Source organism: Anopheles bellator, chromosome 1, assembly GCF_943735745.2.
Source record: "Anopheles bellator chromosome 1, idAnoBellAS_SP24_06.2, whole genome shotgun sequence".
NCBI classification, from domain to species: Eukaryota; Metazoa; Arthropoda; class Insecta; order Diptera; family Culicidae; genus Anopheles; species Anopheles bellator.
Window position 1 is genome coordinate 30530058 of NC_071285.1, and position 15000 is coordinate 30545057.

Here is a 15000-nt window from a genome sequence, read left to right on the forward strand (position 1 = left end):
GAAACTTTAAAACAATGGAAATTAGTCGATGAAGAAATGGTCAAATGGTCACAAATAGGTGTTTTAATGCTAACCTTACCAATGACAATAGTCAACTTAATATTCAAGGGTTATGAAAATGAAGGTCATCGTATGCTGGTGGGCGAAAGAAATCAACACCAAACCGTATTGATAAACTTATAGTGTCAATGTCTCAACTACGAGAGTTCGAGTGAGAATATCCCACGGAAGTTCACAGATTAGATTATTCAACAACAACTTCTCGTTTTCTCTTTTTCTCTTTTCAATTAATTCTATTCCTTATCATACGTATCTTGGTGAACTGTCATGACATGGTTCACACCGAACCGGGTTACAGAAACTCTATTAACCTCCAGAATTAGTAGCTCCATACTAAAGCATTAACCTTACGATCTCTTAACACACATAACATATTAACCTTACGATTCTTTTATTAGTCTAAATAGCTACGAGCAAACAAAAAACCATGGTTCGTTAAATGAACTGAACCCAACATTTACGATCACCCCCCCTGGTTTTGGGCGCGAAAAGTGTGGCAAAAATCTAGCATTCGGCTACCGGTTTAGGGCCTGCGGTGGAATGAGGTGCTACAAACAGGCCACATCCGACGAGGTGTCCGGCGGATTTTCCTTCGGCAATCACACGAAACCCGTCACGGTTGTGTGCCGGTGTGGCGATAATTAAATTATCTTCCTAAAATATATTCCGTTACATTTCATTTTAAGCCGCCGCCGGCCAACGGCTTGACGTGGAAATGGAGCGGAGCGAACGGAACGGTTTATCAGTGCCGGGGCAGAGTTTTCCGTATTTCCTGTTCGCGCCCCAACAACCGTCGTTCCGAATCGACGAAGGATAATCGAGTCCGCGTTGGGTAAGGTGTAACAAATTAAATTCCCGCGACGGCTTAGATTTTAACGATCGTGTGATTAAAATTCGCCACGCTAAATTGTCACCCGTTGCTGCCACGAATGAAACTCTGGTGGGCTCGAAGACAGGAATTTCGTTTCGAACATTGGCCACGGAAGTGAACAGTGGCAGATGACCGTGACTTGAAAGCTAGGCTCCGACGCCAAAAAACCGATACTTTCTAACCACACGCGCGAATGATTAAGGTGGCGGACTTATTTATTTTCTGAACTAGCTGATCCAGTGAACTTGTGCTGTGTCCACAAGTTCTCTTGGGCTCTGAGGTGGGTTCTTTTTTTAATTGGTCCCGTGATTTCGTACAGATGCGAGTTGGATTTTCTGTACAGCATTCGGGTTCGTAGGTCGCAAATGTTTGCAAATGTATTCCGATGCATTTCGATACATTGAGGTAGATTCCGTTCCCCGAATTACCTTTTGTTTAGCTCAAATTGGCGGATTTCGGATGAACGCTCCAAATGGACGATTGCCTTCGCTTCATTAGCGCTCGCCGGCCGGGGATTGGATTAGACCTAGAAGCTCATCAATCAATCATGTGATCAAATGGTACTTAAAAGGCACCACTCACGCGGCAGACGGAAGACAGGGAATTTCTGGGGTGCCTTCCTGCCATGGCAAGGCATGGCGCGTTTTTGAAATGCTAAAACCGTTTTTTTCGCACATCCTACGCTCGGCACACAGAGAGATACTTTCCAACGTCAACCTTGAGCGTAGTGTTATCGATCAAAACCGAAACATGGCGGACGACGATTGGCGCTGTTAGCCCCCTGGAGCTTATGGCATGTTGGAAGATGGCGCAGCAGGGCGTTTACTGCGGTCACGTACCCATCACACAGCAGCGGGGAGTGGGCCATAGAAAAGTCATTAATTTAAGATTCAGTGCCTCACACCATGGCCAGGGCTTCCACCATCGTTATTCGAAATTTACAAAAAAACGAACAGCACTGCCCGGTTTGTGCAGGGCTACAAGATAGCGACCCGCTGGTCCGACGCTGGGTCGATCTATATACCGACGGCAAAACTTCAATATAAACACAGCCCTCCCAGGACCTCAAGGCGCGGCATCAGGGGGGTTGTTTGAACAGAAACTAATTAATCACAATAGTTCAGCCCGTCCAGCGTGCCGAGAACCTTTCGTAGAGTTGATCCAGTGCCAAGGATGACCGAAGGAATAGCGCGGCGATGAGTTGGATATGGTCAGAATGCTCTGGCCAACGGTCGGTTAGACCGGAACCGACCGAAGATCGAACGAACGCAGGAAGCGTAGATTGATTTCCATACGAAGTAATAAATTTCATTTGATTTAGAATCGGTCCGAGGGCTAGCGCTAGCGGGCGTTATCCGGGCAACGCAAGAATGGTCATATTTTCACCATTAAAGCTAGATCGTGGTTTCTTTTTTTCACCGGTGGCTTGCGCAGTATTCGCGCACGGATGGCTTGCTTGTCGTTCATTATGTTTGACCAGCTCCGATGTTGGAAGTGGACAGTATATTGATTTTGCATTACTTTGATGATTCAAACCGTGGCAAACGAATTCTTTATTTTTCTGACTGCTCAGCGAATGATCCTCCTTGTAATCGTCGATTTTCCTTTTTTACCGCAATATATGAGGGTGATGTGAAAAGTTTACACTTTTCTGACAGTCACTCAATTAAAAGTTCCAGCCAGTTTGGGACGCGCAGTTTTTGTATGACACTCGTTTGGGTGAATTGATGTCAATGTTTTTATGAAAATGGAAAAAATCGAGTATCTGGGTGTCATTGAATCATTGGTGGCCGTAAGAGCTTGAGGAACCATGAACGTTCGGGACGCTCAAAAACTGCAACCACCACCGAATGAAGTGGGAGAATCACAGCAGAGGTTATGAACATGTAAAATTACGGAATAATTTCAGACCACCCTCGTATACAACGTATTTACTCGTTACTGAACAGTGATTTGGTGTAATATAAAATACGACCAATTAATATATAAGTAAGCAAATTAATAATTAATTCACCTCGGTGCGCATATCTCAGCATAATCATTACAGCATTAATATAATCACAAAAATTATTAACTTCCGGTATTTCGGTTTACGACGCAAATATCGTAAGGATCTGGTTCATTACCAATCGTGGTTACGCGGCACAAAGATTATCCCAACCAACCCGGGGAAGCAAGATATGATTTTCTTGACGGGTAAAAAGTGCCGGCCACCCGAGGACCAACTAGGCTCGGTACGCTTCGCTAGCCAAGAGGCATCCCCAAGAAGAAGCCATTAACCGACCGGAGTCTGTCGGATGCTGCTAAAGGCAGGAAGGAAATTAGAAAAAATGATGCCAAAGTAAAACCCATCATTCCTCGCGCTGTTTACCGACATTGGCACGGCATAATATTCTATCTCTGTGTGTGTGTGTGTGTGTGTGTGTGTGTGCGTGGTAGGGTATGATGAGGTGAATCCTGCACAGGGTGCGAGAAAAAAAAAGTGGAAGCCCGTCCCCAGTCATTCAAACGCCCCGTCAACGCCACGCCAATGCCCAGTCCACGGCAAACATGAAGATAAACGAGATTATTCAAATACCCGGCCACGAGGGAGAAGAGAAAATGAGAAATAGAAACGAACCGCACTAGGTGTCGCCGTGGCGATGGCCGGAAATGGCTGCGGCCGCCTTGAGAAAAATCCTCCCCGGAGGGTTGCGGTATGTGGAAATTGCGAAATATTTTCAGTGGCCAAATCAAACATCTCGATGTTTGGGGCCCCTGCGTTGCGCATCAAGAAGATTGCGTTGCATGCCTTTTCCTCAGCAAGGTCTTTGATAATCTGAATGCAAATTGGCTTAGAGCCATTGCGCCTCCTGCCAGCAAAGGCCAGCGCTTCTGACCACGATGATCTGATGAATCTGCTTCAAAAATGTGAACTATGAAAACGGCAACATTTCTTCAATTAGAAAACCGCCTGATATTGGCATTCTAACACATGTAACGTATTTTTGCACTGATTCCACTATATCCATATCAAAAAAAAAAAAGGTTAAATAACGTATTGTTTTATAATAACGGTTCAGCGGATAAATATGATTGAGGTACTTACTCTGCTACAATCCCAATTCGTAATGTGGCGTGTTTGTATCTTACCTTCCGTTCGTTGGCAGTGGAAATCCATCCAACGTCCACGATATCTGGGGCGTCGGGTTCCCCTGGGCCGAGCACTTCAGCGAAACGGCCGGACCAGGCTGTAGCGTCTGCTCGATGAAGCTGTACACCAGCGACGGAGGAGCGTCTACGTGACGGAGAGGAAAGCGCGCGGGACGAACCAGCACAGCGAACCGAAAAATAACCGTTAATGATGGTAACGCCCGCGGGGAGTCGAAAGAATAATTATCATAAATAAGTTGGGCCGTGGTTGTTCCGTTAAAAAGTGCTGCGCCTGATGATCGTCTCACTTCTGGTGTAGAAATAATTTGCGGTCAAGTAAATTTTTACCGGATACGACTAGAGGGCCGAAAACGGTCGCCCTGAATCCTCGTTTTTTGCCCATGCGAATAAAAAGGAAACACGAAATGGGGAAGCAAAAAATTCTCGTCGCGCGTGGGGCGTTGATAAATCCCTTCTTGGGTTGGGGTCGAAAAAATAATGTCATTACAAAAATAAATAATCCCACGCCGGCCAAGGGACCGAAAAAGGATTCGGGAGCGGCGGACGCAGAGGGCGTTCCGTGGTGAGAATTGTAAGGCATTTACCATGAACCATGAAGTGGTTAGTCAGGTTAAATTTATGTCTTCAAAGACACGCTTCTCTTTGTATAGCTTTTCATTCAACTGTTTGAAAGCGACTAACCACGTCGAGCCACGCTAACATGTCGAGACATTGGGTAAGGTAATACTTTAATTGTTTCGCACCATTTGGCCATGATGGGCCATGGGAGGGGCCTGCGGGCGACGGTAGATTAAAATCTCATTACTCGCCTAATAACCGATGGGCATCCTAACTCCTAATCGAGCTGATTTGGGTAATCCGCGGAGAGGCTCTCCGGGAAAGCCCCGGAGCTATCCGGGGCTCGGGAAACAATCTCGTGGTGGGTAGAACTCGAGAAACTCGAGCTCGGTTCGGTTCAGACTTACCGCCTAATTGCAGTTCCGCCGACGCCTGGAATGAGTCGCCCTCCTGGCGCCGCACCACACACTGGTACATGCCCTTGTCCTCGCGCGTCACCCCCGTCACCTGTAGCGTATCGCCCACGCGACCGGAGCTCGGTAGCTGGCGGCCGTCTTTGAACCAGGTGATGTGCTGCGGCCCAGCCGACATGCCGTTGGAGGTGACGAGACACCGAAACTCCGCCGTGCCGCCCATGTGCACGCTCAAGACGTTCGGCGAGATTTCGACGTGGATGGGCGTGGAGACGGTGAGCCGGAGATCGGCGCTGGCTTCCCCGCCGGCGTTCGATGCGGAACACTTGTAAACCCCGCCGTCTTCGCCGGTAACAGCCTCGATGGCCAGCACCGGACCGAGCAGTCGTATCCGTGGGCCGGATGTCACTGGAATTGGTTCTGGACCGTTGTGGGTGTACCATCTGTGGAGGAGCAGGGAGCAGGGAACAGAGCAGAGTGTGAGGTACTTTCCGAAGAATTGCTTCACACTCCCACACTACGTGATAATGTTGGTCGGTGAATTTTGTTGCCGAAATAAGCACATGCCGAGGGGGAGCTTCGTCTACCGATCGGTCTAACGATTGCTTCTTTTATTGTTTTATTTATTCAAGGGATTTTACTCCGATAGACTTTCTTACGAAATGAAAAAGACAAAGACGCGAATAGTTATCAACGAATGTTTTAAGACCAATAAAAAAAACTGAAGGTTGTGTGATTTTAAAAAAAATATGTTTTGCAAAACAAACTTAGTTTGTATGGGGCCACAAATTTAACGGAAATGCATCATTCATACAAATTTTCCAAAAGCTTTTCTTCGGAAATTCTTTTCAATTTTCCAGAACGTGTGATAAAGGTCATAAATCGGAGAACATAAGCACTAGCCTAAGCGATATTCAAAAAAAGTCTATTGTGATGAGAATCAACGTGAAAACAATGGAAGCCTTTTCGCCTGTTCGCGCTGCCTGAATTTGCGACCCCATGCGGTTTACATCTTGCTCCGTCTGGGAGCGATTACGATCAGCCACTCAGAAGATGATTTCACAGCTTGTCGTCTTGTAGTCAATCGAACGCAGAAATTAATTTCCGTTCCATTGAGCACGGCCGTCCACTCGTCGGCTCCCGATTGGAAGAAGCCGAAAAATAATATAACGTAACAAGCCCGACAGGGCGCCAACCGGGACATTTCTTTCTCCATCTTGTACCAGCGCATGCTAAGTTCTGTTGGGCGGAGAAGATGGTTAGAGCGTTGAACTGACGTAGGACATGGGAAGCTCTAAGAGTTTGTGGTTTGTTTTCCGTTTCCTGAGTTGAGAGGCAGTTTCGCGAAGATGGTTGGGAAGTGGTTCGCGGTGGTTGTGATTTCGATTTCATAAAGTATCTTCCGATTGATTTTCTTCATTTCGTTGAAGAAAATTTATTTTGCGGAGTACTACAGGATGATCCAACGGATGTGGAAGCATTGGGCAACTCTATATCTTTGACATTAATTGTCGGATCGACCATGGAACTGTACATTCAAACTTTCGCTTCTTAATCGTCATCAGGTCTGACGAGGCACCTTTTTTTTGTTAAATGCAAGCGTAAATAAACACAATTGTCAGTTTTTTTGCCATCGCAAAGACCCTCAATTAATCCAACAGCAGCCTCTTTATGAACGAAATGTTACTGTTTGGTGCGGTACAAATACCGATACAAAACGGATACGATCATCGAGCCGAATTTATTTTTGGACGATGATGGAGCCGTTAATGGTGAGCGGTATTGGTCCATAATCACGGATATTGTAATGGCAATTTTTTGTGGAAATGACATGGACGATTACTGGTACTGGTAACGAAAAATTCCTGGACCAAAAGTGCCAATGTTGACTGCCGACCAAGATCGCTAGACTGGACGCCACCAGACATTTACCATAGATTTTTTTTGTATTTGTAAGTTTGTTTGAAGTCCAAGGAATGCGCTAAAAAACCAAGGACTCCTGCTGTCCCCAAGAACAATATTTGCCAAGAATTTGCCACGTATCGGAAAAGGGTACATTTGGTTACCAAGGCAACAATCAAATATATTTTTAATGTACTGCTTGAAGCAACAAATGTCTCATCATTTATTGGACCAACTTGAGAACAAATTATGAGCTATGCGAGTGAAAAATGCAAAAGCTTTTGGAAAACAATTGGCTGAATTTGGTACAAACGTTTCTTTAAAAAATGTGTACAGAATGTTGTTAATTTCCATCCATTCATCACTCGCGTGTCAAATAGGATACCCAAGTGGATCGAGGATTATCGCAATGATGGGAGTTTGGAGACGTGAACCGACAAAAGTTGTGAGCATAAACAGGCAATACAGGGTACCGTTCCGGCCTAAACGTTCCGGCCGTGTGAAAGTTTGCCCTCACCCTCCGTCATTAGCGCATTCCAGTGAGTTGTACACCCCGCTTAAGCTAATAAACTTTAAGCTCCGAAACAAAACGCCAATTGCCATTTGGAAAACGAGTGAAAACTTTTTCCATTTCCGACACGGGCCAGTGCGACGGGGGTGATGATGGTGTGGAGATGGCAACGACAGCGACGAGCTCCGACGGACGGTGAGGTGATGCCTTGTTCCGGCAACCGTAATTAGCAATCATTTACGAACGAGCGGAAATGAATATAATTGCAGTTGGGAAGCCGCGAGTAGATTGCGTAGGAGTCGCAACGTTCCGAAAAGTCGCAACGAACTTCACGCAATCAGGAACAAAGCCGTTGAACCGAACGGGGTTGATTAGGGGCCAAGTAGAAGTTAATACTTATGCAAATCGAAATGAAGCATCACAAGTCAACCTCCTGTGGGAATCATTTACTCTTGCATGAGTAATGCTGGCGATGGAAAAGCGGGACATCGAACACGGTTTGTTGTACTTACGATTGTCGCCTTTTATATAAAATAACACAACAAAAAATATTATCGTTGTCGTTTTAGCAATGTGACAAAATAGAAAAGCCAATACGATTTTATGATCGACATTCCATCAACCCGGCAACGGCACACTGACCCGACAGCGGATCGATTATCAGTGGCCTGACTGACACCATCTGGTGGCGATATTTGAATAATTGTTTGGAAGAACTCAAGGGACGGGCGCGGCGACTGTCACTTTAGGTCAGAGAGTGGTCAGACCTTAAAAGAACCTACGCAAATTGACGTTTGATGATGGTGTTTTGCTGCCATGTGGCCCCTCGGACGGTGTGTGTGACGGACAACTTGATCCGGAGCGCACGGAATAGTAAAATTCCAAATAGCCAACATGACAACATAGTCGCAGAATAATGCGCCAGCCCCCCACACAACGCTCCGGGCAACGGAACGGACATTAGTTGCGAACGAGAAGGACAGTGTAGTAAAAAGAATGAAAATTGCCAAATCCAATTAATCATGATGATGCTAGGAAGCGGACGCTGTCATTCGTTTTAAATTATCCCAAGTGGACAACTGCACAAGGACACGACGGACACGGTGGCAGCGGCGCTTCCCAAAGGGAGCTTTCTACTGCGCCGATGGAGGCGCATGGTGTGTTGTAGAAACACCAAAACACCTCCCAAAAGAGCTGATTGTTGGTGATATTTGGTTTTATTTTTATAAACTTTGTTTAATTACACAAAATGCTCTCTACTTGCTTAACTTTCGTAAAAATGAGCGGTTTGTTCACCGTGCTGATTTTTATTTAGCGTAGTTTGCGTACAATTTTTACGACTGCCAGTAGAACGGCCCCTGTCGCGGTAAAATTTGCAATGGAAATCAGGGCCGCGTTTTCTCAGACGCTGTACTGAATTAATTTTTCCCCGATGATGTCAACTGCCAGCATGGGCCCAAAGTAAAGTTTGTGAAACGCTTGAATGGGTGACAGGAAGCTTCTTCGAATCGCAGATGGGAGGGAAGCAGATGGGGAGGTTACGATCGGGCCCGCGTCCAAGGGGTTCAATTGAGTTGAAGAAAATGTATGCGAATTATGCTACAAAATGCTGCTAATCTAACTCGGGCGAAAACGGCGCAAAACATCGATTGCGGGTCACCGCCCACCGCCATGAACAAATTTGATTTTCAGAATACATGAATAAAGAACGCTTTGATCGAATTATTAAGCGTCCAAGAATTGTGTGGGACCCCTGTTTGTGATGCAAAAAAATGCACGCAACTGAAGTGTCGATAATGTTCAGTCAATGTCAGCCAGTCAGTCAGTTCATTCAAACGGACAAGACAACGACGTTGAATCGGGTCCCGGCCGACTTATATTTTAAAAGGCTAAAAGGCTCAACGATGTGCTCATTTTCATCGGCATCGGCGAAAGTTATGATTCGCACAAGTTTGAATAACCGTGTAGCTTACCGATACTCCGGCGAGGGACAGCCCTGAGCCACGCACAACAACACGGCACCCTCGTCCTGCGACACTGAAACATGTGACGTGTGCTCCACTACGCTTGGCGAAACTATTCCTCGTTGATCTGCAGTGGAAAAGAAATGCAAAAGAAACACAATGGTACCTGTTAGAAACATCAAATGCTTCGAAGCAGGAAAGCTGCGGAAGAAGAAATGCTGCTGGTCGCTACGAATCACTTGTTACTGTTACCGTGTGCAAGCTTCATTAAACTCTTGAAGAACCGGGGCGGTCGCTTTGTCTGAGTGGATTTTAATTATTTGCATAATTATACTCATTTATGCTTGTATTGTTCTTAAGTCTTTCATCTCACGATTACCATTGCGGAGCACCTTGTTCCTCGCATCCAGCCGCAATACTTTTGTGTCCACCGTAATGGTGTTTGGTTCCGTTGCTAACTTTCCATTGTATTTTGCAGGTTCCATGCTAACAAAGGTCGAACGGTTTCCTATATTTCGTTAAACGTTGTGCTGACCTATTACAGTACAAAGTCGCGAACGGTTACAACCGAAAAGCGAGTGACTTCGGTTCTCAAAGGGACGCGTCATGGACACGAAACCACTGCTGTCAGTGTCTCGTTTCTCGGTTTTTACTTCACTAGCATCCCATTAGGCCCGGCGTTGTCACTATCTTCGGACGGAACCCCCGGAACATTTGTCGGTCATCGCTTACGCAACCCTAACACAAGCTGATTTAAGCTAGGGACCAGAAACCAGGAAGTGAGAAAGGGAGGAAAAACAGAAAAAACCGGAACTCGACTGGCACGCCCGGAAACGGATCTTTCTCGTCGAAACTGTCATGTTGGTCCGCGATGGCGTTGATGCCATTTCTGCCCTGAGTGGCACTCGGTTCTTCGTTTGCCGGCGAGATTGCAGAGCAACCCGCGGATCGTCTCTTTCGCTTTCACACAGTTCGTATTTTGGGACGATGCTAAAACTTTTGACACTAGTCTCCTGCGCTGAAAGGACACCACCATTTATATGATTTCTCGAGCAGTTTGTACTGACACGTCGCACTTCAAGTGAACGAGCTGCTACTTAACTATCAGATAAACGATTGCGCCATCGTCGGACACCGATTCGGGTAGGTTCTTGAGGCAGCCTGTCTTGTGCTGGACCTTGGACGACGGCTGTTGAACTTTCATTTGTAAGAAGGAGCCTGAGCATCAGAATGTGCTAGTAGTTAAAAGGGACCAGCCCCGGGTTGGATTGGCCCGGCAAAAAAAGCACCACTTCTCACCAGTTTGTATGTAGTTTTCGGAAGCCTTGACACTGTCTGCAAATGCGACGATACGTACCAGTCATTCGAATTTTGGCCGGATTACTGGTGACAACCTGTCTCGTCAGTTTGTGCATCGTCCGACACCGGTAAGATGGGTACCGATCGTTAAACTCTAGATTGTGTATCAGCAACTCTCCGGTCGGCAGCAGGTGATGCTTTCCATCTGATTTGTGCGACATAAAAGAGGGCAAACAAAATATATACTTTTTAGCTCTGGATTAGTCCCAGGCTACGCATCCCAGCGTTACTTACCACCCTGCAGCGATGGGTAAATGTAGAATGCCGGCTCCTGTACCCAGGACACGACCCTCACTAACTCCTTAACAAAATTAGGCACTACGCAACGCAGGATCGCGGTACAGCCGCGGGATGCTGCCAGCACTTCAACATCAACTTTGTATGCTTGAGCAACCACTGCCGAAAGAAGACAAAAGAAGCGAAATCTCAGAAAGGTTCAAATGGTTTCATTATATAATACTTCCTACAAATACAAGATTATGTCCGTCCGTCCGTTATGTTGTTGCATAAATAAATTTTAATAAAGAGCAGCCACTTCCAACAGTCGTGCCATTTTGTTGATGAACCCCGGTTGGAACCCTTTCTGCTGAACTATCTTCGGTACGTAATAAACCCTCACGGAGACCCATTTTTGTGTGCCCATCGTATCGTAAAATGTAAGTAAAATTTCTTTTTGCGGTCCAAGAATCGATAGAACATCCGCTCTTCTTCCCGCTTTGCAGACCCACATTTCAGCAGTGGCATGGTGACGTGTTCCACTGAGGGTTGAACCGCCTCAGGGCCAAAAAGGTGAAAGAGTTCGAAAGCCCAATCATAAAAGGAAAAATAAAACGGATCCTTATTATTTCGTTACATTCGTCATAATCAATGTAACACCTGATACGTTTACCTTTCTCGTGCTCTGCCTTCCTTTTGCTGCCGGTGTTTCTGAGTTCCCCTTTCTTTTCGGGGTCTTCTACGGCGAGCCCTCTGATGCTTGAGAGATGATTGGGTTTGTCACGAGAAATGGGCATGATCCTTCGATTGCAAAGCTAATGGCGGGCGAACCCTTCCCTACAGCTTTCCGGCGAGCGAGAGCGGCGAGATTAAGTTTGGAATTTCGCTTGCCTTTTTCGTCGAATTATGCGGCTTACGGAAAGACCTTTGTTGAGCTGTTTATGCTCTCGAGATCTAGGTATTGGGTTGAAATGGGAGTTTACTTTAAACGCATGTGGAAGATATATCACGTTTTGTTTTAATCCAACTTATGGACGGAAGGCAAACGGGTTTCCAGTTTCTTTAAACGGACCAAAGGGAACTGAACTTGGCACGAAGCTGGACGTTGACAAAAAGTCAATCCAAATGGTTGAATATGACTTTAGAGTGTGTCAAAAAAGATCCGACTTATGGAGAGACAATTCTTGGTTCAACTTCCTCGCGGTGGTTTTGCATCACATTTTCGTCATCATTCCGTGATCGTTTCGCCGCTCAAGAGACCAGTCCGAGAACACTTTTTACAATCAATAGATGAGATAGAAACCGAAACAAAGAATGTATTGAAAGCTATTCCTGGAAAGCACTTTTCCGACATAGATGTACTGCATAGAGTACGGATTATTTTAAATGACGTGGATTTAAAAGAATAAAGAAAGAGTTTTAGAGCTATAACAGACTTGCCGATAGTGTTTGGATAGTGGAGTAAAATGAAATATAGAATATCAGCATCGGTTCGGAATTGTTTTCTACCCGAAGCTCCGTTTCGCAACTTTAACCCGAGAGGTGCCCGTTGTTATCCCGAAGCGAATGTGCATTTATTTTCCACCTGAATTGCGTTACAACAAGCCTTCGACTGATGTCGATGATGTTGCTCCTTCTAGCCGACGTCCGCCACCATAACGCAGACGCGAGTAATGGCTTTCTACTAAGGGTAGAATCTTTAGAAAAAGTAGCAAGTGGAAGCTCGGCGGAAAACTCCCGAGTAATTAAGGCCCGTTTCTTGTCGACACAACCCTCGCCCGCGAGCCGTGTAGACGTCGTCCTGCGCTTCCCTGTCGAGCAGTCAGCATCCACGTCTAACGCCGGAAGAAGTAACGATCGGTCGGTGGACTGTGTGCTGGAAGTCCACGATGGGTTTAGCAGCGTGGCTGCTCGCGCTGACTTCGGCGTAATTAGCGAGAGCGAAGCACTACCGCACTCTACGGGGTTGGTCCGCTACGTATTTTGCGGCATTTTTGCTACACCTTACAAGCCAGACCGAGGCCAGAAAGTCGGCGCCCATTTGGGCACAGAATAAAAAGTTGACTTGTACTGTGTGTTGTACATAAAACTGGTGAGAGTCAGAGTCGGAAAAAAGAACAACATCGGAACGGAAAGGCTAGAAAAGTTTTCTCCGAAAAAAAGGGCAGCAAAAAGTGCGTGGGCATCGCGACCTGTACAAGCCATTGGTTTGGGTAGGGCGGTCCTCTTCGCTGTCTAGGGGTCTGGACCGAACGAAATTAATTCGTTCAAGCGGCCAAAGCTAGGGACCAAGGGACCGCTTACACAGAGCGGGACCCCAAACTGGCGCTGGTTCATTAGGGGAACCCCGGGAAAAGGACGTGTTTCCGACCAGTTGGGTTTCGCGCTGATTCCACTCTTCCGCGAGGGTCCGCGGTCGCAGCGCTTGTGGCTCGTCCAATGGAAATCAACTCCATTTTTTCCACTCTATGTCTATTGCTCTCTCTCTCTTTCACGTTAATCTTTTTGCTACCCTGGATTTCATTTGCGAAACCCCAGGGTAGGGTCCTGGACCGTGGTTTCCGTTCCATTGTGCACGAGCTTTGCAACATTTTTATCGCGCTTCGTTTCCCAGTTTTAATTACAAATGTGCCCTACACACTGACGAGCCTGACACGGACCGGACGCGGTGCCCGTGCAGCTCACGAACACGGTAATCGACCATAACTCGGACAAGTTTTTAATGTCATTAGCATATACTACAACGGTTTAATGTCCATGTGACTAAGAAAAGTTCACGGAATAAAATAAGAATTGATGCTTAATCTGCATGGACGTGATGGAAGGCTCTCTTCATCATGCTGTGATTAATTTTAACAAACAAAGCATAGTTAGGGTTCATGAAAGAGCACCCAACCCGTTAACATTCATAGCAGTCCGAATGCAATACTTTTCCTCGACCAGCCTTGGTATGTTGGCGAGCTTTTGCACCCTGAAAAATCGGTATTCGCGGAACATAAATATTAAGCAGGCAAACTACTCGAGGCGATTCGTGCACTTTTGCATCGCCGCACAGTTCAAAAGCGCGTTGCCGGCCAAGGTACCGTTTGCTTTCGGTGGTTTTGTATACGGCGTGCAAATGATGGCTGCTTTTTTCCCATATACCCCTTGAAACGATTCCACAACTTTTCATTATGCACCACGCTGCTATGTAAAGGTTCTCGAGGTTTCCGTTTCGCTGGTGGTCCGGTTTTTATTCGCGGGCGAGAAACATTTGGGTGATGGTGGACGCTTCGGAAATTCAATTACGCGAAGCACTTTCACCTGCCGTTCCGAACGGGGGAACCGTTCGGCCGAACAGGTTTTGGTAAACAACCTGGAGAACGGGTGATTCGTCTTCTTCGGTTCTAGTTTCCCCGTTGACGGCTGAAATTTTCCAACGTTTAATCCACCGTTTCTCTAGTTATTCGCCATTCCGTCACAACTTACACGGCTGCTATTCATTATCCAATGATGTAAATTGTGAACAAGAAAACTTTTTGCTGGTTAACAGCATAACTTGGGCGGGGAATGATTTGAACCGTTTGGGCGATTCACAAAATGCCAATATTGAATCGTTAATTCGGTTTAAACTTCCTCATCAATAATTCCTAACAATCCGTGCATGAATCATATCCTCTGGAATGATCTTGTTGCAAATTGCATTACGATTTCTGTTAAGCCATCCTTACTGTACTTTGTTTGGATTTGTTTAACCAAATCCTAACTTATCTTAACTTTATAAGTATCTCAACTTTTGCATAAATATCTGTGACTTTTGACTACCGGCTTGTGGGAAACGAAATAATAACGTTGAAATGTACAATCATATAAATTATGATCAATTCAGAAATAGGGGAAAGCCCTCAATGTTGTAAAAACTCGAAAGGAAAATCTGAGAACATATCAGTGGAAAAAGATGTTGGTGGTTTAAAAATCACATTTGAAAGGCTGCACATATTTTAACACTACACA

General features: G+C 45.9%; 1 protein-coding gene across 1 annotated transcript in view; it reads right to left on the reverse strand.

The window, feature by feature from the left end:
* The window catches only part of LOC131205547 (cell adhesion molecule Dscam2), a 36089-nt gene that overhangs the window by 19123 nt on the left and 1966 nt on the right, over positions 1 to 15000 (reverse strand). Inside the window, exons 2-6 of the mRNA XM_058197689.1 lie at positions 11026 to 11187; positions 10790 to 10936; positions 9442 to 9559; positions 5050 to 5498; positions 4064 to 4208 (exon numbers count right to left, since the gene is read on the reverse strand). Of these exons, the coding sequence (XP_058053672.1) occupies positions 4064 to 4208; positions 5050 to 5498; positions 9442 to 9559; positions 10790 to 10936; positions 11026 to 11187 (1021 nt within the window). The remainder of the gene's footprint in view (positions 1 to 4063; positions 4209 to 5049; positions 5499 to 9441; positions 9560 to 10789; positions 10937 to 11025; positions 11188 to 15000) is intronic.